The sequence below is a fragment of the Diceros bicornis genome, chromosome X (assembly GCF_020826845.1).
Source record: "Diceros bicornis minor isolate mBicDic1 chromosome X, mDicBic1.mat.cur, whole genome shotgun sequence".
Lineage (NCBI taxonomy): Eukaryota > Metazoa > Chordata > Mammalia > Perissodactyla > Rhinocerotidae > Diceros > Diceros bicornis.
In genome coordinates this window covers 25,662,790-25,689,867 of record NC_080781.1, presented here as the reverse complement: position 1 = coordinate 25,689,867, position 27,078 = coordinate 25,662,790, and the positions used below count along the sequence as shown (strand labels likewise).

Genomic DNA, 27,078 nt, shown 5'->3' with positions numbered 1-27,078 from the left:
TCTCTTGGATTAAAGGCTTCCTGGTAAATTCCACATCTCTGCAACCTCTTGAGCAGTTTCCGCTCTGCAAACCTTGCAGAGAATGGATCCTTTTCCAAGAAGTCTTGTGAGATGGGGAAGCTATAGCACAAGGCAGGTGTCTCAGGATAGGAGGTGGGCTGTCAGGGAAAACAATACATTGATCTATTCCTTCTCTTCATCAGCCAGATGAAGATTGTCACGTAACTTCAGTTCTTTTTTGTGTGTGTGAGGAGATCAGCCCTGTGCTAACATCTGCCTATCCTCTTGTTCTTTTTTTTTTTTGGTGAGGAAGACTGGCCCTTGGCTAACATCCATGTCCATCCTCATCCACTTTATATGGGACGCAGCCACAGTACGGCTTGCCAAGCAGTGCGTCGGTGCATGCCCGGGATCCGAACCGGCGAACCCCGGGCCGCTGCAGCGGAGCACACGCACTTAACCGCTTGTGCCACCGGGCCGCCCCTCATGTAACTTCTGTTCTGACAGGTTTACTTTCTACAGGAAAGAGATTGTCCAGGAGGATTTTGAGAGCCCCTCATTTTTTGAGGTTATCTAACGTTGCAAATGTAGATGATCATACTGTCACCAAGGATTGTCTCTTTCCTTTATTTATCTATACCCGTCAATCATTTTGGTATCCTTAGTGCTCCGGCTATGTATTCCAATCCAGTAGTTGTTTGGAGAAGGCCCTTCTTTTTATCACCTAGGACAGATTTTGAAATAGTGCGAGGAAAATTGAAATAAGAGATGCAGGCTGTGTCTCAGGGATGGAGGAGTAAAACAGTGTGGGCTCTACAGTAATTTAGACCAGAAGTCTAGTCCCAGCCTTGTCATTTACTAGTCCTATGAATTTTAGCACACTACGAAACTCTAACTCTCCCAGTCTCAGGCTCTCCGCTGTGAAGCGAGTTTGATGAGCCCTGTCTTGTAGGACTGGTGGCGTATACGTAATGTATGGAAAGCATCTGTCTCATGCCGAGACATTAGGAAGTGGCACTTAATTGGTCTGATTAGCTTGACCTCAGACGTTACCAGCGATTTATTTTTTTTTAATTTACTGGATATCAGAGACTATGCAGCGTTCCAGCAAACAAAAGAAAACAAAACGCTCCCAATCAACCAAAATTCTGCTTAGCAATGAAAACTAAGTAATGTGTTTTCTTTGCCCTCTCTTCACCCTTTTCACTTATTCTTTACGAATTGGAGAGCATCTCACCCTCTTCCATAAGGATAGCTTCTCCTAGAATCTATAATCGCATGGGCGGGGGCTAGGTCTTCTTTGACCCAACATCCGCAGTACAAGCATGAAGACTTCCAAAGAGCAGATGCTCAATTAATGTTTGCATAAAATAAGAGCCATGAACAAAGAGGTCTGATTTACTATGATTTATATGCTCGAACATTCTTGAAAACACATAAGCAAATCCAGGTATATGTCTTTTAAATTTACAAAAACAAAGACTAAATGGAGTCAGGCAAACCAAGAATTGACCACCTTTTACTTTCTGTCTTTCCCTCTCTCTATCTTCTGATCCCAACTATTTTAGTGTGGCGTTCTTTCACATTTCCAAGGATATTCCGGTCTTAAAGCCACGCTATCTTGTTCTGGATCACAAAAGTGATTTAAGGGTTTCCAATTTGTATTTCAAAAAACAGAACTTTTACTCCTAAACCTGACAAACAGCAATAAATGTGTGATCCGTGTCATTCATAAACTTACGTCCTGAATGGAAATAAACTTTCTGTTGAACACCACTTGAACAACGATAAAAAAAAAAAAGTCGAGAAGTCATTAATGCATATCAGGAACACTGGTCAACCACAAAGTGAAGAATCTGCCTGAGACCTCACTTGGGGTGAGAGTATCGGCTGGATGTGGCCCTGGAACGTGCACTGGCCTTGGCAGTAGTGGCAGCCCTGGCTGCGGGCCTGGCTCGGGCTCTCTCTGCCCCATCTCTCAAAGCCTCTTCATAATAGGATGGAAAGGCACTGGGAACCGTACCATAGACTTTGGCCACAAACTCTAGGACTTTCATCTTGCTGGTTTCAGCATGGGCTCTGGGGCCCCACCGGAACTCATAGCGTGGAGGAGCACTGTTGGGCACTTGACGATACTCCAGGTACTTTTCCTGCACCAAATCTTGGGTGATGACCTTCCTGGGCTCCCCGAAGATAAAGTGCCTTCTTCCATCATAGACGCCCAACATATTCAGGAATTCCCAGATCTCCTCCTCAGGGGCGCGGTTGCCACTCAAGAAGATGACACCCAGGAGAGGCATCAGAAGCCCACTCTTAGGAAATCCCCAGTCGTCGCTCAGACTTCCATCTTCGCGGAGGTCTAGCTTGCCGACGAGGGTATAGCAGAGGCCAATGGGCCTGACTTCCTTCAAGTAAAGGCCAAAGACCAGCTCTATGCGTTCAGAGACTCTCCTGAGGATCTCAGGGAAGTGCTCCCTGTACCTCTTGTGGACAAGCCTCAGCATGTCTACCCTCTTAATGGGCTCCTTCATTTGATACTTGTCCAGCAGGAATTCCATCAACAGCCCCACCTTCCTGGTTAGAAGATCATCGTGAGGGCTCTGAGTGGAGGTTGAGGCCTGGGAGGAATTTTCACTTTCCTCAACTTGACTCTTGGCACCCACATGAGATCTTGGGTGTGAAACACCTGCAGCACGAGACCTAGCGGCTGGGGCTCCCTGAGGCTTCTGGGGACAGCCAGCAGCAGGGGAGCTCGGGGGGGTACCCCCAGACACAGGGGAGGTGGGGGACTCTCTGACCTCTGCTGCAGTGGCCAGAGCACCCCTAGGACCCTGGGTCTCATCCCGCGCCTGACGACGTTTCTCACGTGCACGGAGCTTACTATTCTGACCTCGAGGCATGACTGTGCTCAGGGACAGCAGGCAGAAGTGTAGGCAGGACAGCAGGTGATGCGGGAACCTGGAGGAGGGAGATGACAAGCTGTGAGACCATCAGGAGGGAGATTCCACCTTGGCTTTGAAGGAGCCACCTCTGCAGGTTTCCTTGAGATCACCGCTCTCGGATGCCACAGGGCTCTGGCTCTTGCTGAGCCTGTCCTGAGAACCCAGCGGAGGAAGTTTGAGTGAGCAGGATTCAGGCAACAGCCTGCCAGCCTTGTCTGTGGCTGCCTGGGTTCAAAACGGGGGCTGGTAACGTGAGCCCTCTTCATCTGGGAACAAGGGTCCCCTGAGTTCACAAAGAGGCCTATCACGTCAACTCTTGGTAGGGCCTGGCATCTCTTTCCTCTGCTGCTCTAAAGTTGACACCTCAAAGCTCCCTGGGACCCACGAGAAGGAAATGAGGAGTTGCCTCAGCCAACCAGCCCTGCTGGGGTGTACAGTGCTGACACTTCTGGGGGACCTCTCTGTCCTAGACTCATTTGTCCTCAGTCCTCACTCAGAGTCTTTATCTTGTCTACACAGAGTCTGGGACCCTCCCTTTTGCTGACTGGTGATGCACCTTCATATGAAGGACCTCCATTGGACCTGAAACAAAGAAATGTGGAGTCTCAGCCTGACAACCTTGCGCTGAGCCTTCAAGTTCTGAGTGTAGGGACTGGGAAAGAATCTTTGTTGCTCCTTTCATTTGGCAGAGGTGGGGTGGTATCTTCAGTCATCAGTCACAGTCCCCACTTTGACTTCTGGGAGGATCTGGGCACGCCCCTCTCTCTTGACCTGAGGACTTCTCCTCACAGCAAGGCCCACAACTCACTGAGACCCAGTAGTAGAAGTGAGGATGGCTCTATCTGGCCAAACTGCCCGTGGTCTCCAGAGGCTGAAAGCTGTAGCAGGCAGGTTGAGGCCCTATGATGTGTGGTCCTCACCAAGGTCCCCAGTTTTTACACATAGGAGGGCCTAAGATTCCTCCCCCAGACTAAGACTCTCTCTTCCCTGTACCCTCTGAGTGGGAACTGATGGGCACTGCTGCCTGACACCAGTGGCTGGGGACTCCTAGGACTGACCATGGAGACGAACCCTGTGGGGTCCCTGCTGGTGTGGGGTGGAGTTCCCCACAGTGCTCAGAATCCTCCCTCTGAGTCCTGGCAAAACATGGAAATCCTCCCTCTGCTGACCCGAGCTCCCTCGCATCACATTAAGATTCTTACCTTCCCGAAAACCCCAAGATGAAAGAAGGGTGATGCCACTTCCGGTCATCCCTGTCCATGGGCTCCCCAGATTGGTGGCAGGGGCTGGACTCTCGGGGACACCACTGTTCTGGCGTCATTGGCCTCTTCAGTTCTCTCTCAGACAGGATCTAGGCTCCTCCCTCAGCCCACCTGAGTCTTCCAGCTTCAGATCAAGGCCCACATCTCCCTGAGTCCCCTGGGCTGGAAGTGAGGGGTAACACATCCGGCCACCTCTACTTGGGGTTCCCCAGGGTGGAGAGCGGTGGGACTTTGTAGGCCGCCACTGCTTTGGGTGGGTGCTCATCTCACTCATCCCTCAGTGTCCTCACCTCGACTTCTGGCAGGACCTAGAAATCCTGTCTCTTGACTTGAGGCTTGTCCTCCCATACTAGGGCCCCTCACTCCCTGAGACCCACTAGAAAGAAGTGAGATTTTCCTCATCTAGCCACAACTGTGTGTGGATTTCCAAGGCTTACAATCAACAAGGGGTTCTGTGTTGCCCTCACTGTTGTGGGGTAGGTGGTCCCCTCAGTTCTAAGGGTCCTCTCCTTGGCTCCTGGCACTACCTGGAAATCCTCTGTCTCCTGACTGAGGCTACCCTCATCAACGAGGTTCCTCACCTCCCTGCGGTGCTCTGGGAAGAAGTAAGACTCATCATGTCACCATGCCTGAGTCTCCCAGGTCTGCTAGTAGGGCCAGGGCTCTATTGGGTTCACGTTTTTCTTCCCTCAATCCTCATTCAGGAGTTTGACCTTGACTCCGGATAGGATTTGGAATTCCTCCATCGACTGACCTGAGTCTATAAGCTTCAGACCAAAGCCCTCCCCTCCCTCATCAGCTAGAAGAGAAGATAGGCTGCTCCACATCTGGCTTCCATGTCTGGGCACAAGCATCTCCCAGATCTGAGAGCAGACGTACTGTTCTGTGCAGCTCCCTATTTTTTTGTTTTCGGTGAGGAAGACGGGCCCTGAGCTAACATCTGTGCCCATCATCCTCTATCTCGTATGTGGCTCACAGCATGGCTTGGTGAGTGGTGGAGGTCTGCGCCTGGGATCCAGGCGGTGAACCCCGGGGCCGCCGGAGTGGAGCGGGCCAACTTAACCGGTAGCCACCAGGCTGGCCCTTCAGCTCCCTATCTTGAGGGGAGGTCTGCTGATTAGCTCTGACAGTCCTACCTTTACTGCGTTTAGGGCCCAAACTCCTTCCTCTGCCTAATGGGGCTTCCCCCTTCAGATAAAGGCCTTTCTCTAGCTGAGACCCCCACCCCAGGCAAAAATGAGGGGTTATCTTAGCCTGCGTTCCTCCGGGGCATTCCAGGACTGATAGCAGGAGCGGGGCTCTGTGACGTCACCTCTGTTGGAAGGAGGGACCCTCATTAGCTCTGAGGATCCCATCTCATCACCTGCGAGGGCCGGACTCCTCCGTTTGCCTACAGAGGCTGCCCTCTGTTTTTTTTTCTTTCTGGAGGGGAAGACTCGGCGTTCGCCAACCTCTGTCGCCAATCTTCGCCCTTCCGTCTCCCCAGCAGAGCCCCAGTCCCTAGCCGTGTCCAGTTGCGAGCCCTTCAGTTCCATGCGAGCAGCCGCCACAGCACGGCTGCTGAGGGACGAGCGGTGTGGCATCGCGCCTGAGCCGCAGCGCAGCGCCAACCTGGACCCACCAGGCCATCAGGGCTCGCTCCAGCGGCTGCCCTCTTTAGACAAAAAAGGCCTCCCCTTCCCGAGGCCCTCCACGTGGCAACATGGAGGGGACTCCTCGCCCTTATGGCTCCGGCCAGGGCCTCACACTGCCGATCGCGGGACGGTACTTTGTGGGGCCACCTTTGCTACGGGACAGACGGGGAGGGGTCCCTCCAGTCCACATTCAGGTCCTCACCTCAGTTCCGGGAGTCCACCGTCAGGCCAGCACACTGCAGCGCCCCCCGGTGAGGTCCTCCGGGCGAAAAGGAAGGGAAAGGAAGGAAGTCGAAGGAAGTCGGGGTGAGCTGTATCCGGCAGCGGCTGCCCAGGGGGTCTCCGAGGGCCGACGGCTGGGGGCAGGGCTCTGTGGTACCCCGTCGTTTAGCTGTCGGTGGTCCCGAGCCCCTCACTCAGGGTGCCCAGCTCGGAACCTATCAGAGCCCGGGACTCCTCCCTCTACTGGCCCGAGTCCCGACCCCAAACAAAGCCCTCGGCTTCCTCAGTCCCTAGTGGGAAGTCTGACTGCGCCTGCCATCTGCCTGGCGCCTCCCAGGCCTGAGCAGAGGGGCGGGACTCTGCGAGCATGGCTCTTTGGGGAGAGGTTCTCTCATCAGCACTGAGGGTCTTCACCTTGACTCTGGTTTCAGCCGAGACTCCTCCCTCTGCAGCACTGGGGCGCTATCCTATTGGACAAGCCCCTTTTCTCCCTGAGACCACACAGGTGGCACGAAGGGACTCCTCAGGGGCAGCTCTTCTGGGTCTCCCAGGGCTCAGAACACTATGGGACTCTATTTGGTCTGTCTGCTTTCGGACGTCCCCTCATAGCACTCAGGGTGTTCACATGGATTCTCGTCAGGCCCCAGGTCCCTCCCTCTGCAAAACTGAGGCTGCCCCCATTAGCCAGAGGCCCTCACCTCCTTGAGACTTTCCAGGCTGAAATCAGCCTGACATCTGCGCCCAGGGCTTCCTGGGGTTGACAGCAAAGGAGACTTCGTGGGGCCTCCTTTTATGCTATGGGTGCTACCCTTGGTCCATAATTGGGTGCTCACCTTGACAGATGGTAATCCATCAATCCTGTCAGTCCACCTTCTGCTTTCCTGAAGCTGCTTGTCTTACATCATGGTCCTGCTTTCCTGAGAATTCTAAGCTGGAAATCAGGGTGATCCTCATTCGATCACGGTCCTTGAGGGCCTCCGAGAACAGACAGCAGAGATGCAACTCTACAGGACCTCACTTTTTCGGCTGGATCTTTCCATTCTTCCTGATTCTTGGCCCTCACCACGCCTATCAGAGCCTGGGACGACTCCTTCTACTGAACTGAGGTCACCCTCCTTAGGTCTTGGGGTGACTCCTATACTGGTGGGTGGTTGTCTCCTCAGTCCTTATTCATGGGGGTCCTCATCTCAGCTCTAGTCTCCTCGTGAAAGGCTTCCTGGGAAAGGACACATCCCTGCGAACACTTGACCAGTTTCCCTATTGCAAATCTTGCAGGAAATGGTTCCGTGCATGTGCCAAGTGTGATGTTAGGTTAGGAAACTGCAGCACAAATCAGGGAGCCCAGGACAGGTGTTGTGTTGTCAGAGGGAAAAAAGCTGATATATTCCTTCTCTTCACGAGCCAGACTTAGGGTAGTTCTAAAAGATTTACTTGCTACCTAGAAGGATAGATCCAGATGATTTTCTGAGGCCCTGATCTTTTGAGGGTATCTGATTTTACATATGTAGATGACCATATTGTCACAGAGCATTATCTCTTTCTCTCCTTTATTCATATCTCCGATTTACTTTGGGTATTGTTATTGCTCTGGTTATGTATTCCAATCTAGTGTTCTGGTCGCAGAGTCCTTCTTTTTATCACTCAGGATACATTTTGCAGTAGTAGAAGAAAGTGAATTAACTGACGCCTGGTTAGCCTCAGGCTGGGAGGATTGGAACAGTGTGAGCTGCAGACAACTCAGAGTAGGGGTGTAGTCCCAGTCCTGTCACTTTTTAGCTGTGTGAACTCAGGTATATTACTAAACTCTATGAGCCTCAGGCCGTGCATCTGTGAAGTGGGTTTGATAAGGCCTGTCTGGTAGGGGTGGTGCAATGTGGTGAATGCATGTAAAGCATGTGGCACAGTGCCTGGAATGCATTGAGACTTTACACGATGCCTGTTATTACTATGATTATGACTATTTCGACCCCAGCGGATAACACCCACCCCGATGGAATTATTTTTTTTAATCCAGGAGCTGTCAGACAGAATGTGGCATATGGAACACCAAATCAATCCAAAATGCTGCTTACAAAGAAACTCTAAGTAAATTTTCCCCCATTAAATCAGTTTATGAATGTGAGGTGTTTCTTCCGGGTGAATGCAACTCAAATCTTCTAGAATTTGGTTCAAAGACTAACTCTTCCCTCCTGGGTGTCTTTTCATTCAAACCACCTCTATCTTCATTAATTTCGTCATCTCCGAAAATCTACACCTCCCATAGAGTTTGCAAAATTACAAGCAAAATATCTGAATTTGAATGCCCTTTATTTGAATGGGCTCTGACTCCCCGACCCACAGCAAAGAGTGCCAGCCCAGTGGCTTCTGAGTTTCCAACGTGAAAAGAGTATCACCCTTGTTTCTCGGAAACTTCCTGGAGATAATGTGCATAAAACACCTGGTTTGTGCTCTGTGTTCCCTTGCACTGGGACAGGAGCGCAAGACATGTTCCATCCCTGCCCCATGTGGAGATTCTCCTTGATTTTCTCACAATCCCGTGGTAACTCTTAAGAACAGTTTACCATTCCAGGCTTAAGTCTTTCAACTCTGAGACCCACCGTGCGAGGGTCTGGCTCCTGTTCACTGTTTTCACAGCCTCATCCGGCCCACCATAGTGCCTAACTTAAAATTACCTCCCACCGCTGGACTTTCTGTTTCCCACTCTCCAACTGCCTTGCCTCAGGGCGTTTACACCAGACTCCTCATCTGGAGCCCCCTCCCCACTTCTCACCCCTTGTTTTGACTGCTCCTTTAGATCTTAGGGAGTAACTCACCCCCTGCTTTATATGAGAGCTACTCTTAGACTCCACATTTCTATAGGCAGGGGTTGGGTCTATTATTCATACCATCCCCAGTACTAGCCAGGAGCCTTCTAAAGAGCAGATGCTAAATTAATATTTGCACAATTAAAGAGCAAGTGTGCAAGAAGGCAAATTTGTTATGATTTAACGTCTCCTACATTCTTGAATAAACTAGGCCAATCCAGGTACATAGACTTCAGTTTCACACTGAAAGACTAAAAGGAATAAAACAAACCAAGAATTGACTACTTTTTACACTTTTTTGTCTATCTCATGATCACACAGACTTTACTGTGGGGTAATTTCCTTTTTCACAAATATCCATATTCAAATGTCTCGTCATCTAGTTCTGAATGACAAAGAAGCAATTCAAGGAGTTTCAATTAGTTTTACATAATACCAAAAGGCTTAGTTTTCAACCCCAATCAACTCCAATCATTTATTGGAGTTTATCAAGTTGTATGTATGTTCATCAGTATGATCCATGTCGTTCATAAACTTGGAGTCTGAAGGTAAAAAAATCTTTAATTGAAAGGAACAACACTTAACAATAGGGAAAAGAAAGCAAATCTCCAACTTACACGTGTTGTACAGGAATGCAAATATGTTATACACTGTGTTCCCACAAGCCTCACCTTGGCCCTCCACTAGTAGGAAGATTGAGCGCTTTCTTTAACCACAAGGTGAAGACTTTGCCTCAGACCTCACTTGGGGTGACAGTAGCAGTTGGATGTGGCCCTGGTTCGTCCACTGGCCTTGGCAGTAGCGGCAGCCCTGGCTGCAGCTCTGGCTCGGCTCTCTCCTCCCCATCTCTCAAAGCCTCTTCATAATGGGATGAGAAGGCACTGGGGATGGTACCATTGACCTTGGCAAAAACTCCAGAACTTTCTTTTGCTGGTTTCAGTGTGGAGTCTTGGGCGCCACAGGAATTCACAGCGTGGAGGATCACTGTTGGTCACCTGCTGATACTCTAAGTACTTTTGCTGGAGCTATTCCTGGGTGATGACCTTCCTGGGCTCCCCGAAGATGAAGTGCCTACTTCTACCATAGATGTGCAAAAGATTCAGGAATTTTCAGATCTCCTCTCGGAGGCACGGCTGCCATTCAAGAAGATGACACACAGGAGAGGCATCAGAAGGCCATTCTTAGGAAGTGTCCTGCCACTGTTCAGACTCCCATCACTGGTGAGGACTAGCTTGCTGACAAGGCTATAGGAACGAGTACTGGGCTTGACTTCCTTCAATTCTAGGCCAAAGACCAGCTCCATGTGCTCAGAGGCTCTCCTGAAGATCTCAGGGAAGTGCTTCCTGTAATTTTGTTGACAGCCTTCAGCAGTGCTGCCTGTGTGATGGGCTCCTTCATTTTATACTTATACAGCAGGAACTGCACCAACATCCCTGCCTTCCTGGTTAGAAGATCTTTCAGCGAGCCCTCAGTGGAGGTTGGGGCTTTAGAGCAAGCTGCGCTTTCTCATGTGAGCTCTTGACAGCTTTTTCACGCCTCGTGCATGAAATAGCTGCAGAAGTAGTGACGGTGGATGGGGATCTCTGAGGCTTCTAGACATGCCAGCTATAAGGGAGTCCAAGGGAGCATCTCCAAAACAAGAGAGGAGGAGAAAGGAGACTCTTCTGTGCTGCAGTGGCCTGAGCACCCTTGAGTTCCTGGGTCTTGCCCCTGGCCTGGTGGCATTTCTCACAGTCATGGAGCTGACACTTCTGACGTCAAGGAATGATGATTGTGTGATCAGGTGCAGCAGGCAGGAGAGCAGGTGATGCCAGCACCTGAAGGAAGGAGAATGAGATGGTGAGAGCACCTTAAGCAGGGAGATTCCACCTTGGCTTTAACCAAGGCCACTTCTGCAGGTTTTCTTGAGGATACTCTCTAGGAACCCACAGGCTCTTGTTCTCCTGGTCATTCTGTCTCTGAGAACCTAGTGGAGACAGAGTGAGCCTTCGGCTGCAGCCTGCCAGCCCTGTCTTTCACTGAGTAGGGTGACAGCATGGCTAGCAGTGGGGCCACTTGTGTTCTGGAGTGCCCAGGAGTCTCTATGTTTACCTTCAAGATTATCATGACAACTCTTGGCAAGACCTCAAACCTAGACCCTCTGCTACACTGAAATTGACACCTCCAAGCTCCCTGGGACCCATGAGAAGAAAGTGAGAGGGGCACCTTGGCCACCACGCTTACAGGGGGCAGCCACTGCTTACAGCTCTGTGGGGAGCTCTCTGTCTTGAGCTTGTTAGGTCCTCAGTTCTCATTCAGAGTCCTCATTTGGACAGCATGCAGGGTCGTGGACCTTCCCTTCTCCTGACTGGTGACTGAACCTTCAGACCAAGGATCTCACCTCCTCTAGACCTGATATAAAAGGTGATGGGGCTCCATGAAAGGAATCATCGATAATCTGGACTTTGTTAAAATTAAAACTTCTGGATCCAGCCCTGATGGCCTAGTGCTTAAAGTTTGGCACACTCACTGCTTCAGCGGCCCGGGTACATTTCCCAGTCATCGAACCACACCATCCATCTGTCAGTTGTCATGCTGCCTTGGCAGCTCACAGAAAAGAACTAGAAGTACTTACAACTAGGATATACAACACTGCACTGGGGCTTTGGTGGGGAAAAAATAACAGGGGAAGAATGGCAATAGATGTTAGCTTAGGGCGAATCTGTCCCCACCAAAAAGAAAAAAAAAAGCTAAAACAAAGATATCTGCTCTGTGAAATACACCATCAAGCTATTTTACTTCTGCATATTTATGCAAAGAACATGAATACACTAATGTGAAAAAATATATGCAGCCTTATGTTCATTGCAGCATTATTTAGAATAGCCAAGACTTGGAAACAACCTAAGTGTGCATTGACAGATGAATAGATAAAGAAGATGCGATATAAATATATGCATATGTGTATATATATATATGTGTGTGTGTATATACACAGACAATGGAATACTACTCAGCCATAAAAAAGATGAAATGTTTCCATTTGTGACCACAGGGCTGGACTTTGAGGATATTATGCTAAGTGAAATCAGTCAGATGGAGAAAGACAAATATCGTATGATTTCACTCACATGTAGAAGATAAAAAAAAAAAAACAGAGAAACAACAAACAAACACAAAGATATAGAGAACAGATTGGCAGTTACCAGAGGGGAAGGGGGTGGGGGGAGGTCAAAAGGGGCAAAGGGGCACATATGTATGGTGACGGACAGAAAGTAGACTTTTGGTGGTGAACACGATGCCGTCTATACAGAAGTTGAAATATAATGATGTACACATCCAATTCATATAATGATATAAACCAATGTGACCTCGTTAGAAAGTTAACGAAATAAAATAAAGTAAAATGAAAAATTATATGAAATAAATTTTAAAAAAGAGAACAGGAAGGTGTGCCTAAGGCTGGGAGAACATATTTGCAAAAGACATATCTGATGAAAGCTGTTATCCAAAATCTACAAAGAACTCTTCAGACTCAACAAGAAGAAAACCAACAGCGTAATCAAAAATGGGCAAAGGATAAGAACAGATATCTCACCAAAGAAGACATACAAATGACCAGTAAGCATATGAAAAGATGCTCAGCATCATACGTCATTAGAGAATTGCAAAACAAAATAACCAGACACCACCGCGTCCATTTTAAAATGGCGAAAATCCAAAGCATGGACAGCACCCAATGCTGGTGAGGACATGGAGCAACAGGAACTCTCACTCATTACTGGTGGGGATGCAAAATGGTACAGACGCTTTGGAAGACGGTTTGGGAGATTCTTACTAAACTAAACAGATTCTATACTGTTGGTGGGAATGTAAGTTGGTACAGTCACTATGGACAACAGTGTGGAGGTTCTTCAAAAAATTAAAAGTAGAACTACCACATGAATAGGCAATCCCACTTTTGAGTATAGAGCCAAAGGAACAGTAATCAGGATTTTGAAGCACTACCTGCATTTCCTTGTTCACTGCAGTATTAGTCACAGTAGCCAAGACATGGAAGCAGCCTAAATGTCCGCTGATGGACAAATGGATAAAGAAAATGTGGAATAGGCATACAACAAGAATATCATTCAGCCTTAAAAAGGAGGAAGCTTTATAGAAGGTAAAGAAGTCCCTGAGATCGACTGTACAGCATAGGGCCTATAGTTAACAATACTGTACTGTATACTTAAAATTTGCTAAAAGGATAGATATTATGCTAAATGTTCTTATCACAAATAAATAAATAAGAAGGTTGGGAGCAGGTCAAGCCCCATGGCCTAGTGGTTAAGTTTGGCATGCTCCGCTTCGGCAGCCTGGGTTTGGTTCTCGGGCGTGGACCTACACCATTCGTCAATCAGTGGCCATGCTGTGATGGTGGCTCACATACCCAATAGAGGCAGATTGGCAACAGATGTTAGCTAAGGGCGAGTCTCCCTCAGCAAAAATGGGTGGGAGGAACTTGGAGGCGATGGGTATGTTTATGGCTTAAATTGTGGTGATAATTTCATGGGTGCATACTTATCTACAAACTCATCAATTTGTACGTTAACTATGTACAGCTTTTTGTCTGTCAATCATACCTCAATAAAGTGGTTTAAAAAACTCCCAACTAAACATTATCTTACTATATGATCCAGCAATCCTGTTCCTTGGTATTTACCCAAGTGAACTGAAAACTTATATACTCAGAAAACCCTGCGTGGAGGGTTATAGCAGCTTTAGTCCTAGTTGCCAAAACGTGAAAGCAATGAAACAGTCCTTCAGCAGGCAAATGGATAAATAAACCATGGTACCTCTTGACAATGGAATATTATACAGTGCTAAAAGGAAATGAGCTATCTAGCCATGAAAAGACATGGAGGAACCTTAGATGTATATTCCTAAGTGAAACAAGCCAATCTGAAAAGGCTACATACTGCATGATTCCAACTCTATGACATTCAGGAAAAGGCAAAACTATAGAAGAAGTAAAAAGATCAGTGGTTGAAAGGGGCTCGGGGAGAGGGAGGAGTGGTTGGCAGAGCAGGGTGGATTTGTAGTGGAATGATACCATAATGGTAGATCAAAGTCATCACACATTTGCCAAGTCGCACAAAATGTACAACACCAGGAATGAAGCTTAATGTGACTATGGACTTTGCTTGCTGATGATGCGTCAATGTAGGTTCATTAGATTGTAGAAAATGTACCACTCTGGTGTGGAATGTTGATAGTAGAGGAGGCTGTGCCTGTGTTGGGGAAGAGGATATATGGGAGCTCTCTGTACTTTATGCTCAATTTTTCTGTGAACGTAAAACTTCTGTAAAAATTAAAGTCAATTAAGGGCCAGCCCCAGTGGCCTAGTGGTTAAATGTGGCAAGCTCTGCTTCAGCAGCTCGGGGTCTGTTCCTGGGCGCAGAACTACACGACTCGTCTGTCAGTAGCCATGCTGTGGTGGCGGCTCACTTACAAAGAGAGGAAGACTGGTAGCAGATGTTAGCTCAGGGTGAAGCTTCCTCAGCAAAAAATAAAAAGAAATAGGGTCAATTAAGAAAACGTGATGGAGGACTCAGCCTCACACTCTGCCCTGGGGAGTTAAGCCTTGAGTGCAGGGGCAGGGCCAGACTCTTTGCTTTCCTCTCTATTCAGGAGTGAGTGGTCCCCTCACTTCTCACTCAGTTTCCTTGATTTACCCCCTGGCAGAGCCTGAGGCTCTCCTCTTTCTTGACCTGAGGATGTTTCCTCAGGGAAAGGCTCACACTTCCCTGAGATCCAACAGGAAGAGGTGAGGGTAGCCTTATTTGGCCCCACCTGCCATGGTCTCCTGTGAATGACAGCTGTGGCAGGCGGCTTGAGGCCCTGTGATGGTGATCCTACTCAGCGTTCCAACTCAGTACCCTAAATCTGACTCATGTGAAGGCCTAAGTTACTTCCCTCTGCAGTCCTGAGACCTCTCCCCTCAGACCAAGATCCTTACTTCTCTGTTGCCCCTGAGAAGGATGTGAGGCTGTCTCTGCCTGACATTTATGCCTGCATCTCTCATGACAACAGGCAAGATTCTGTGAGGTCTCCACTTTATGGGTGTGGTGGTCTCTGAACCCTTCAGTTTACTCAGCTTCCTCGTGGCACACCTTGGAAATCCTACCTCTACTGACCTGATTCAGTCAACCCCAGACCAAAGTCTTCACCTTCTTAACCTCGTAACTGGGAATCAGGTCCAGTCACACCCCACCAAGGCTGTTTGGGGACTCCTAGGGCTGATAGCAGGGTCAGGAGTCTATGGGCCAGTTCTGGGTGTGTGCTTCCTTACCTCTTCATTCAGGGGCCTCACCTGCACAGATGTCAGAGACTGGGACTGCTCGCTCTACTGACCTGAAGTCATCCTCCTACAGCAGGACTCACAAGCCCCAAGAACCGTGAAGAATAAGTGAGGGGGCGCTCAGGCAGACAACTTTGCCTGCTGTGTTGCTCTCCCCAGGCCTCCTATAAGGGGATCTTCATCATGGCTCCTGTTTCTCGACTAAAGGCTTCCTGGGAAAGGCCACATGCCTGCAAACTCTTGACCAGTTTCCCTATTGCAAACCCTTCAGGGACTTGGTCCCTTCAGATATGAGATAGAGAAGCTGTAACACAAGGCAGAGACCCCAGGACAGATATGCTGTCAGAGAAAAAAGAATACGTTGACCTATTCCTTCTGTTTACTAGCCAGACTTAGCTTGTTGTGTAATTCCTGCTTCAACAGACTTAACTTTCTCTGCGGAAGGGGCTGCCCAGAATGGTTTTGTGAGCCTCTGATCTTTTGAGGTTATCTGACTTTGGATATATAGGTGATCAAATTGTCACGGAATGTTATCTTTCTCTTCTTTATTCACTTCTCAATTGTTTTGTTATGCTTATTGCTCTGGTTATGCATTGCAATGCAGTGTTTTGGGCACATGGCCCTTCTTTTTATCACTTGAGATACATTTTGGAGTAGTGAGAAGAAAGATGAATTAAGGAATACAAAGTTGGCCTCAGGCTGGGAGGAGCGGAAAAACGAGGCCTTTGGGCTAATTCAGGCCAGGGGTCTAGTTCCAACCCTGTTACTTAACAGCCGTGTGAAATTGGGCACATTACCAAACTCTGTGAGCCTCAGTCTTTTCCTCTGTGAAATGGGTTTCATAAGCTCTGTCTTGGGGATTGGTGCAACGTATATGATGCATGTAAAATGCCTGGCACGTTGCCTGGCTTGTATTGAGACTTTCAAGAATGCCACTTCTTACTATGATTAATTTGCCCCTGGAGTCTCAATCTACTACACTGAGATTCAATGTTTAGTCCCGGAGATCAGAAAATATACAGTGCTCTAGGACAAAGAAAACCCTATCAGGCAAAATGCCGCTTAGCAAGGAACTCGAAGTAATATCTCCCCGTTAGAGTCTGTCATTCAGCGTCGGTGTGAGTTGGACTTCCTCGGTGGATGCAGCACAAAGATCCTACAATATGTTTCAAGGACCAAAATCTTACCTCCCTCTCAGCTGCCCTTCTTTCTAAACCACTCCTACTTTCATTCATTTCAACGTGCACAAAAATCTAGACCTTGCCTAGAGTTTGCCAAATTACGTTCATAATTTGAAGGACTTTTTAATGGAGTGAATCCTGGCTCCCCCAACCCAGGGCAAAGAGTGCCAGTCCAGTGGATTCTGGACATGCCCCCTCAGGGAAGCACAAGTTTCCCCCACAGTCCAAAACTTCACTTGACACGACTTCTCTTTTAGGAACGACCTACACTGGTACCTGTTTTCACTAAGTGAAAGAGATCTAAAGAGGATTTTTGCTTTTACAAGAAACGGTAAAAAGTGCAAACAGCATTCAGCATTTGTTTTGCCGCAAGCCACTAGAGAGCCTAAGCAGTCAAGCATACTGTGGTATTCGTATGATGAAACTCGACCTTCAGCTTCGAGGCAGGCAGACATAGAAGAAGGGGTAGACCTTAGTGACTTCCCTGCCCTGATGGACTCAGACGACGATGAGATGTTAACAGGTGACCATCTTCCTCTGTCTCCTACAGCCCAGTCTCCCGTACATCCCACCACCTCGACCTCCAACGACTCAGCCTAACACACCATCATCACCTCCACCACCTCTCAGCCTTCCAGGGTGCCTGCTGTCTTCCCGACGCTGGTAAGTGAAACATCACTGTACACACGGTATTTCTACTTCATCAAGGCTGTGTATTTATCTGATCATTCCTGCTTTTACTGTATGTTGGTCTTATTTTAGGTTTTATGTGTAATTTGGTACGATTTGGTAGGTTATTTTCTGGGTCTGGGAACGCTCAAAAATTTTTCCCGTATACGTCAATGGTAATTGTTTCTTCACTTTACATCATTTCAGCTTGTGAAAGGTTCCATAGGAACGCTGTTTCAGAGAGCAGGGGAAACCCATATCACCCTTATTTCTGAGAAACTCCCTGGAGACGACGTGAACAAAACACCTAATTTGCACACTGTGTTCACCTGCACCAGGACGAGAGCACAGGACTCGCTCCATCCCTGCACCAGTTGACTCCTCTCTGGTTTATCCATGATCTCAAAGTAATTGTTAAGGGTGGTTTCCCATTCCAGGCTTAGTCTTTCAACTATGGGGTCCACCATCTGAGGGTCTGGCCCCTGCTCACAATGATCACAGCCTCATCTAGCCAACCATGCCGCTAACTCAGAATTGCCTCCCATCGAGGGCCTTTTATTTTCCCAAGGCCCAACACTCCCTTGCTTCAGGGAATTTACAGTTGACTGCTCTCATCTAGGACCACCTCTCTCCTTTCCTATCCCGTCTTTTCATTTGTCCTTTTGGCCCTCGAGTGTATATCAGCATTTTCCTTACAGGGCAGCTGCTTCTCGACTCTATAATTTTATGGCTAGGTCTTCTTTTTCTCAGCTCTCCCAGTACTAGCACGGAGCCTTCTAAGAGTAGATGCTCAATTAATGTTTGCAGAATAAATGAACCTGTGAGCGTGGGGTTTCATTTATTATGATTTAATTCTATATTCTTACATTAGTCAGGCACATACTGTTATTTATAATTTCATAAAAACACAGTAAAAGGGATTAGGAAGCCACATGTTGACCATCTTATGCTTTTTCTCTGTCTTGATTGCATATACTTTACTGCCTAATTTTTTTCACATTTTCGAGGAAATGCATATTCCAGTGCCAGGTTAGCTTGCACCAGATTACTAAATAAGATGGAAGTTATCCCAATTCATGTCACAAAACAGCACAACTCTTACTCTTAAACCTGACAAACAATCAGTGTGACCAATATAATTCATAAACTTAGATTATAATGCTGGATAAAACTTCACTGAGAAGTAACAACATTTGAAAAGTGGCGAAAAATACAGGTAAATCTCCGAAGTACCCACATAGAACAGGAACACACAGATATTATACACTGTGTTCCCTCAGTCACACCCAGCCCTCCACTACATGGAACACTGACCGCTCTCTGCCTCAACTTCACTGGATGTGGGAGGAGCTGCTAGACATGGCCCGGAACATACACTGGCCATGGCACTGGTGTCAGCCCTTAGTGTAACTGTGGCTTGGGCTCTCTCTTCCTCTTCTTTCAAAGCCTCTTCATAACAAGACTGGAAGGCACTGGGGACTGTATGATTAATCTTGGCCAAAAACTCCAGGACTTTCATCTTGCTGGTTTCAGCGTGGGCTCTTGGGCCCCACAGGAATTCATAGCACGGAGGGTCACTGTGGGGCACCTGCTGGTATACCAAGTACTTAAGCTTCACCAAATCTTGGGTGATGAGCTTCTTGGGCTCCCCAAATATGAAGTGCCTCTTCCCAGCGTATACCCTCATCTTATTCAGGAATTTCCAGATGTCCTCCTCAGTGGCGCAGTTGCCCTTCATGAAGATCACACCCAGGAGATTCATTAGGAGACCGGTCTTGGGAAAGCCCCTGCCACGGTTCACGGTCCCATTGTTGGGAAGGTCCATTTTGTTGACAAGGATATAGGAACGCTTGGTAGAATCTACTTCCCTTAAGTCAACACCAAATACCACCTCCATACTGAAAGAAGCTCTTTGGAGGATCTCAAGGAAGCGATTTTTGTACTTTTTATTGACAATCTTCAGCATATCTGCTTTCATAATGGGCTTTTTCCTTTTGTACATGTGCATCACAAACTGCACCAACATACCCGTCATCTTGCTCAGAGGGTCTCTTGGAGACTGCACAATGGAGAGTGGGGCCTCGCAGGAACTTCGTTTCTTCTCAATTTTGCAGTTGGCTCCTTCACGTGATCTTGTGCGAGAAACACCTGCAGACGTAGTGGTGCTGGGTAGAGCTCTCTGAGGCCAGTCGAGAGGGCTACGGGAGCTAGCACCAGGCTTTCCCTGAGGGGTAATAACACCAAAAGGAGGAGGGGACGAGGAGAGGAAAGCTTCCTGCTTGGTTGCCGGGGCCTGAGCACCCTTTGGCGCCTGGGTCCCACCTCGGTCCTGGTGGCGTTTCTCTTCTGAGAGGGTGTGGAGCTTCCTCTTCTGCCCCCCAGGCAGCATGACTGTGATCAGGCACAGCAGGCAGGAGAGCGGGTAAGACAGCAGGTGATCTGGGCAAGAGAGGAGAGAGGATAAGAGGGTGTGAGCACCTTCAGCAGGAAGAGAACACCTCGACTTGAAGACGGCTGCCTCTTCAGGTTTCCTTGAGGGCACTGCTCTAGGAACCCACAGGGCTCCTGTTCTGATCAACCGCTGAGAAACCTGGGGAAATAAGTAAACTGAGCCTCAGGCTCTCGCCTTCCAGCTCTGCCTGGTGCTTACTGGGGCTGAGAGCAGCGGCGGGCAGGTCTAGTCCGCGTGGAGCCCACTCTACTCTGGGATGTGGGGTCCTCTCAGTTCACATTCAAGACCATCACATCAACTTAGGCAGGGCCTGGGCCCCCTCTTCTGTGCTGCTTTACATTTACATCTAAACCCAGGTCTTCATTTCTTCGGATGCCTTAAAAGGAAGTGAAGGCGTACCTCAGCCACCACCCCTGCCAGGGGGCACCCACTGCTGACGGCTCTATGGGACTCTCTGTCCTGGGCTCTTTGGGGTTCTCAGTCCTCATTCAGGGTCCTTGCTTTGGCTCTAGGTAGGGCCTGGGACACTTGCCTCTGCTGATCTGATGTCCTTCCCTTCAAACAAAGGCTCTCACCAACCTGATGCCTTCCAAAGGAAAGGAGTGTTCACATACACCTGACTTCCATGTCTGGTCTCCTCAGTGCTGCAAGCAAGGAGGGCGGGACTTTCTGTTTTCTCCTCTTTTGGGGGTGAGTGGTACCATCAGTCTTAATTCAGGGCCCTCACCCTGATTCCTATGAAGCCCTGAGTCTCCTCCCTCTGCAGAATTGAGGCCGCTCAATTATCCAACACCCTCACCTCTCTGAAAGTCTGCAGCCAGAAATGAGGGGCGTGCCTCGGCTTCACAGATATTCTGGGTTTCCACAGGGCTGAGAGAAGGGGCAGAATTTATGAGACCCCACTTTCCTAGAGTTGGTGTTCCCCTTAGTCCTCACTCAGATCTCTGACCTTAACGCTGGGTAGGACTTAGGACTCCTCCCCACCAGTAACCCGGGTAGTCAAGCCTCAGAGCAAAGCCCTCAATTCCCTGAGTCCCTAGAGGGGAAAGTCGGGGTCCTCCATATATGACTCCCCTGCCTGGAGCCTCCTAGCAATAGGTATGGGGGGTGTTTTGTGTTGCCACCCCTAATTGGGTTAATTAGCACTCAGGGCCCTGGCCTTCACTGCTGTTAGGGCCTAAGTATCTTCCATCTTTGGACCAGGGTTCCTCTTTTAGACCAAGGCCCTGCCCTTCCTGAGACTTTCCAGGCAGATCTCTTCCTGATAGCTCTGCCGACCTGTCACTGCCTATCGATCACAGGGGCGGTAGTTTGAGGGGCCACCTTTGTTATGGGACGGGGAGACGTCCCTTCAGTCCACATTGAGGTTCTCACCTCAGTTCCCGGAATCCACCCGCAGATCAGCAAACCTGTGGCCACCGGTGAGTTCCTCGCGTCCCAAACGGGAAGTCGGGGAGGTGGAGGTGAGTCACATCTGGCCATGGCTGCCCAGGGGGTTCTCCGAGGGCCGACGGCTGGGGGCAGGGCTCTGTGGAACCCCGTCGTTTAGCTGTCGGTGGTCCCGAGCCCCTCACTCAGGGTGCCAGCTCGGAACCTATCAGAGCCCGGGACTCCTCCCTCTACTGGCCCGAGTCCCGACCCCAAACAAAGCCCTCGGCTTCCTCAGTCCCCAGTGGGAAGTCAGGGCGCACTGCTTCTGACTGCGCCTGCCATCTGCCTGGCGCCTCCCAGTCCTGAGCAGAGGGGCGGGACTCTGCGAGCCTGGCTCTTTGGGGAGAGGTCCTGTCACCTGCACGGAGGGGCTTAATCTTGCCTCTGGCTATGCCTGAGACTCCTCCGCCTGCACAACAAGTACCCTAGTCCTTCGATAGACAAGTCCCTTCCCTCCCTGAGATCTGCCAGGCCGCAATGAGCCGGCTTCTCAGCCTTATAGCTCTGCCTGGGCCTTTCACGTTTAAGAATACAGGCAGGGGTCTGTAAAGGCCCCTCATTTGTGGGTTTAGTGCTCCCTTTTCCTCGCTCAGGGATCTCACTTTGCTCTTCGCCAGTCTTGGGCCTGCACTCTCCCTGACATGAGGTTACTCTGCTCGGATCAAGGTCCCTTTCTTCCCGAGACCTCCTGGGTGAAGGTTAGAGTGAGCCACTTCAGGCCAGGGACATTTGGGTCCTGAGAGGGTGACAGCAGAGTAGAGTCTCTGTGGAGCATGACTGTTCTGGAGTCAGTGGTCCCCACCTTCCTCATGCAGTGTCTTCAGCTTAATATCTCTCCAACCTTTGGTCCTCTCTACTGAACTGAGGCCACTCTCCTTAGGCCAAGAGTTTGCCCTCGCTGAGCACTATGAGGAGTGCAAGAGGGGATGCCCATTCTGACTGACCTGCCTGGGCATTCTAGGTCTGAGAGCAGGTTGGGGCAGGTCTTTGAATGACCCCCTATATTTTGGGGTCCTCATTTTGTCTCCTGTCTCTTGGATTAATGGATACGTGGGAAACACCATGTCCCTGCCAACTCTTGAGCAGGGTTCCTAATGCAAACCTTGCAGGTTCGTGTCCCAGACTTGGTGTGAGATGGGGAAACTGCAATGTAAGGTAGGGGGCCCAGGACAGGGGTGGAGTGTCAGAGAAAAATGACGCTGATCTGTCTTTCTTTTCAATAGTCAGAGTTAGCCTCTTATGTGACTTCTGTTTTAAGGGATTTCCTTCCTAATGGGAAGGAGCTGTCCAGGATGGTTTTGTGATCCTCTGATTTTGAGGTTATCTGACCTCATGTGTAGATGATCATGTTGTCACTGAAGATTATCTGTTTCTCCTCTTTATTCATGATTTTCATTTACTGTGGTATTCTTACTTGCTTTGGCTATGTGTTCCAATCCAGTGCTTTGGGCACAGAATCCTTCTTTTTATCCCCTGAGATACATTTTGGAGTATTAAGGAACACAAAGTTTGCTTTAGGCAGAGAGGAGTGGAATGAACAGTGTGGGCTCCAGAGGAAGTCAGACCAGGAGTCTACTCCCTGCTCTCTCACTTACTAGTCCTGTGAACTCGGGCACATTACCAAACTCCAAGACAGGGAAATCGCAATCAACCAAAACGTTGCTTAGCAAGGACAATTATATAATATAACCTCATCAGATGATGGAATATAGAATGCGTTTGTGGGAGAGTCTTTCCCAGCTGGGTGTTTTCAGTGTTCTAAGAATTTTTCTCAATGCTCAATATCTTTCCTACCTCAGCTGCCCTTCCATCTAAATCACCATTATTTTCATTCATTTAACTACCAACAGAAATCTAGACCTTGCCAAAATTCGCCAAGTCACACACAAGATAATCTAGTTGAATTCACTTTTAATGGAGTGGTCTCTGTCTCCCCAACCCAAGGTAAAGAGTGCCAGTCCAGTGGATTCTGGGCATCCCACCTCAAGGGAGTATCACCCTTATTTCTCAGACACTCCCTGGTGATGATGTGTGTAACATACCTGGTTTGTGGACTGTGTTCAACTGCACTGGGACAAGCCCACAGGACACCTTCCGTTCCTGAGCCAGGAGGAGATATTCGCTGCTTTACACATAATCCCAAAGTAAACGTTAAGGACAATTTTCCGTTGCAGGCTGTCTTTCATCTCTGAGGCCCTCCACCTGGGGTTCTGGCCCTTGCTCACCGCTCCCACAGCCTCATCTAGCCCATCATACAACTTCACTTAAAATTACCTCTCACTGAAGGATTTTCAGGTTCCTATGTCTCCACACTGCCTGGCCTCGGGGCATTTACGCTTGACTGCTTTCAACTGGACCCTCCTCTGCTCTTCACCCCTTCTTTTAACTTGTTCCTTAGGTCAGAGAGAGTATCTTACCATCTTTTTGATATGAGAGCAGCTGCTAGACTGTAAAATTCAATGGGCAGGGGCTAGATCATGTTTTGTTGCTGTTGTCGTTTTGTGGTTTTTTTTGGAAAGCATCCTCAGTAAGAGCATGAAGCCTTCCAAAGAGCTCATTCTTTATTGAGAAATAAAGAAGAGAGTGAGTATGAGGCCTAATTCATTAGGATTTATTTTCTCTTACGTTCCCAATTAATCTAAGCAAATCCAGGTATGTAACTTTTAGTTTTACAGAAAAAACACTAGAAGGGATTGGGCAAACCAAGAATTGAAAATCTCCTTCTTATTTATAGTCTTTCTTTTCATCCTTTATTGACTAAATATTTATAAGGTGTCTCCTGTATACTAGGCACTGTGCTGAGACTACAATCTCAAATGAGACAAAATATGTGCTCTTTTTTTTTTAAAGCCACTTTATTGAGGAATGATTGACATGCAAAGAGCTGTACACATTTAATGTATAGAACTTGATGTGTTTTGAGACAAGTATATACCTGGGAGACATCACCACAATCTGGGCCATAAACATATCCATTACCTTCACAAAATTTCTCCTGCCTTCTTTATTTCTTTATTATTTTGGGGGGGAGGGAGAACAAGAACATTTAACAAAACATCTACCCCGTCAACAATTTTTAAGCGGTATTGTTAACCAATGTGGTATTGTTAACTATAGGCTCTATGCTATACAGTGCATTTCCATGACCATGCACCTTATATAAGCGAAACTTTCTTTCCTTTGACCCATACCTCCCCATTACCGCTCTTCCTAGCCCCTGGCAACCACCATGCTATTCTGCTTCTATCAGTTTGACTATTTTAGATTCCTCATGTAAGTGGTATCATGTATTTGTCCTTTGTGTCTGGCTTTTTTCACTTAGCATAATGTCCTCGAGGTTCATCTCTGTTGTTGACAACTGCAAGGTTTTCTTCTTTTTAAGACTGAATAATACTCCACTGTATGTATATACCAAATTTTTTTCATCCATTCATCCGTCAATGGACATTTAAGTTGCTTCCTCGTCTTGCCTATTGTGAATAATGCTACAATGAACACGGGAGTGCAGCTATCTCTTCAAGATTCTGATTTCAATTCCTTTGGATATATACCCAGAAGTGGCATTGCTGAATCATATGGTAGTTCTATTTTTAAATTTTTGAGGAATTTCCATGCTGTTTTCCATAGTGGCTGAACCAATTTGCATTCACCAACAGTACATAAGAGTTATCTTTTCCAAATACTTGCACTTGATCAGCTAACATTCCACATGGGGACAGAGCAAGACAATCAACATTTTATTGTTGTGGTAAAAACACTTAACATGAGAACTACTGTCAATAAATTTTCAAATGCACAGTCAGTATTGTTAAATATAGGCACAATGTTTTACAGCAGATCCCTCGAAGTTATTCATCTTGCATAGCTGAAACTATACCAGTTGAACAGCAACTTTTCGTTTCTCACTAACCGCAGCCCATGGTCACCACCGTTCTATTCTGTGTTTTCTATGTGTTTGACTATTTTAGATTGCTCCTATAAGTGGAATCATGCAGTATTTATCCTTCTGTGACTGGCTTATTTCCTTTAGAATAATGTCTCCCAGCTTCATCCACGTTATCCCATATGACAGGATTTCTTTCATTTTTAGGCTAAATAATATTCCATTGTATCAGTATACGACATTTTCTTTGTCCATTTATCTGTTGATGGACATTTGAGTTGTTTCCATATCTTGGCTATTGTGAATGATGGTGCAATGAACATAAGAGTGCAGATATCTCTTTGAGGTACTGATTTCATTTCCTTTGGATGTATGCTCAGAAGTGAGATTACTGAATCATGTAAGTTTTTGAGGAACCTCCAAACTGTTTTCCATAATGACTGTACCAATTGACATTCCCACCAACGGTGTACCAGGGTTCCCTCTTCTTAATACTCTCAACAACACTTGATAGCTCTTGTCTTTTGGTAATAATTATCTTCACAGGTATGCGGTGATATCTTATTGTGGTTTTGATTTGCATTTCCCTGATGATTAGTGGTGTTGAGCACCTTTTCATATACCTGTTGGCCACCTGTATATCCTCTTTAGAAAAACATTCAGCTTCTTTGCTCACTTTTAAATTGAGTTATTTATTTATTTATTCATTTGTTTGTTTGTATGCTATGGAATTATATGAGTTTCTTATGGAATTTAGATCTTAACACCTTACCAGATATATGGCTTGCAATTGTTTCTCCCATTCTATATGTTGTCTTTTCATTTTGTTGATTGTTTTCATTGCTGTACAGAAGCTTTGTGTTGGATGTAGTCCCACTTTTTTATTTTTGCTTTTCCTGCCTGAGCTTCTGTTGTATTCAAAAAGTCATTGCCAAGACCAATGTCAAGGAGCTTTTTCTCTGTTTTCTTCTTGGAGTTTTATGGTTTCAGGTCTCATTTTTAAGTCTTTAATCGATTTTACATTAGTTTTTGGGTATGATGTAAGATAAGCAACCAGTTTAATTCTTTTGCATGTGGACATTCGTTTTTCCAAACACCGTTTATTGAAGAGACTGTGCTTTCTCCATCGTGTATTCTTGGCGCCCTTGTCAAAGATTACTTGACCATGTATGCATGGGTTTATTTCTGAGTTCTACTCTGTTCCATTGGTCTATGTGTCTGTTTTCACGCTAGCGTAGCACTGTTTTGACTAAGATAGCTGTATAATATCGTTCAAAGTCAAAAAGTGTGACGCCTCCATCTTTGTTTCCCTTTCTCAAGATTACTTTGGCTATTTGGGATCTTTTGTGGTTTCACATAAATTTTAGGATTTTTTTCAATTTCTGTGAAAAATTCCATTGGCACTATGAGAAGTAATGCATTGCATCTGTAGATCACTTTGAGTAGTATTGATATTTTAACAATGTTGATTCTTCCAATCCATGGACATGGGATACCTTTCCTTTTGTTTGTGTCTTCTTCAGTTTTTCCCATTGATGTGTTACTGTTTTCAGTGTACAGAATTTTCACCTCCTTGGTTAAACTTATTCTTAAGTATTTTATTCTTTTTGACACTGCTATAAATGATATTATTTTCTTAATTTCTTTTTCAAATTGTATGTTGTTAGTGTGTAGCTACAGAACTGAGTTTTGTGCACTGATTTTTTATCCTGCAATGTTACTGAATACATTTGTTAGTTCTGCCAGCTATTTGGGTACATGGGACATTCACCCCCCTTACTACCCCCACCTCGAGGGGAGTCACAATCTCTCTCAGTGCTGAGCTGTGCCAGCTTGAGGGAGGGGCTGAGGCCAGTAAAGTCAAATTGCTCTTCTCAGCCATTTCAAGTGATGTTGATTTCTGATTTGTGCTCAGCTGTCGTATTGCAACTTCTTAATTAGAGTCTGGATCTCTCATAAAGATATTTTGTTACTTATATCATTGTGAAATCTGTGAAATCTGTGTTTCAGTGGGGAATGGAGGGCTGGAAATTCCTATTCAACTGCCTTGCCGATGCCACTCAGCCAAGACCTCTCCTATATTTCTTGATCCCAACAATGATAGTGTTCATTCACATTTGCAAGAAAATTCCTCTTGGCTTGACATGTTACCTTGTTTTAGACCATAAAAAGAGATTCAAGGTTTTTAAACTTCTTTTACACAATACCAAAACTTTTATGCTTAGCTGGAGAAGCAGCAATAAATATGTGATACTTATTCATAAACACAGATACTGAAG

The 27,078-nt window shown here is 47.1% G+C and overlaps 2 protein-coding genes and 1 pseudogene across 2 annotated transcripts; all 3 read right to left on the bottom strand.

The window, feature by feature from the left end:
• Positions 1 to 1,660: 1,660 nt before the first annotated feature.
• Positions 1,661 to 6,069, bottom strand: LOC131400467 (melanoma-associated antigen B1-like). Its single transcript, XM_058535197.1, has 2 exons — positions 6,041 to 6,069; positions 1,661 to 2,958 (listed from the first exon to the last, which is right to left on the bottom strand). The coding sequence occupies exon 2, from the start codon at positions 2,898 to 2,900 to the stop codon at positions 1,869 to 1,871; it is 1,032 nt and encodes a 343-aa protein (XP_058391180.1). The 5' UTR covers positions 2,901 to 2,958; positions 6,041 to 6,069; the 3' UTR covers positions 1,661 to 1,868.
• A 3,528-nt stretch (positions 6,070 to 9,597) lies between these two features.
• On the bottom strand, positions 9,598 to 17,431 carry LOC131400971 (melanoma-associated antigen B4-like; annotated as a pseudogene).
• An 899-nt stretch (positions 17,432 to 18,330) lies between these two features.
• LOC131400929 (melanoma-associated antigen B3-like) lies at positions 18,331 to 20,905 on the bottom strand. Its single transcript, XM_058535761.1, has 2 exons — positions 20,860 to 20,905; positions 18,331 to 19,472 (listed from the first exon to the last, which is right to left on the bottom strand). Exon 2 carries the CDS (start codon positions 19,420 to 19,422, stop codon positions 18,331 to 18,333), a length of 1,092 nt encoding a protein of 363 aa, XP_058391744.1. The 5' UTR covers positions 19,423 to 19,472; positions 20,860 to 20,905.
• Between the last annotated feature and the right edge of the window lie 6,173 nt (positions 20,906 to 27,078).

Coding starts and splice junctions, on each gene's coding strand:
- LOC131400467 (XM_058535197.1), bottom strand. CDS start 2,900: ATGCCTCGAGGTCAGAATAGTAAGCTCCGTGCACGTGAGAAACGTCGT.
- LOC131400929 (XM_058535761.1), bottom strand. CDS start 19,422: ATGCTGCCTGGGGGGCAGAAGAGGAAGCTCCACACCCTCTCAGAAGAG.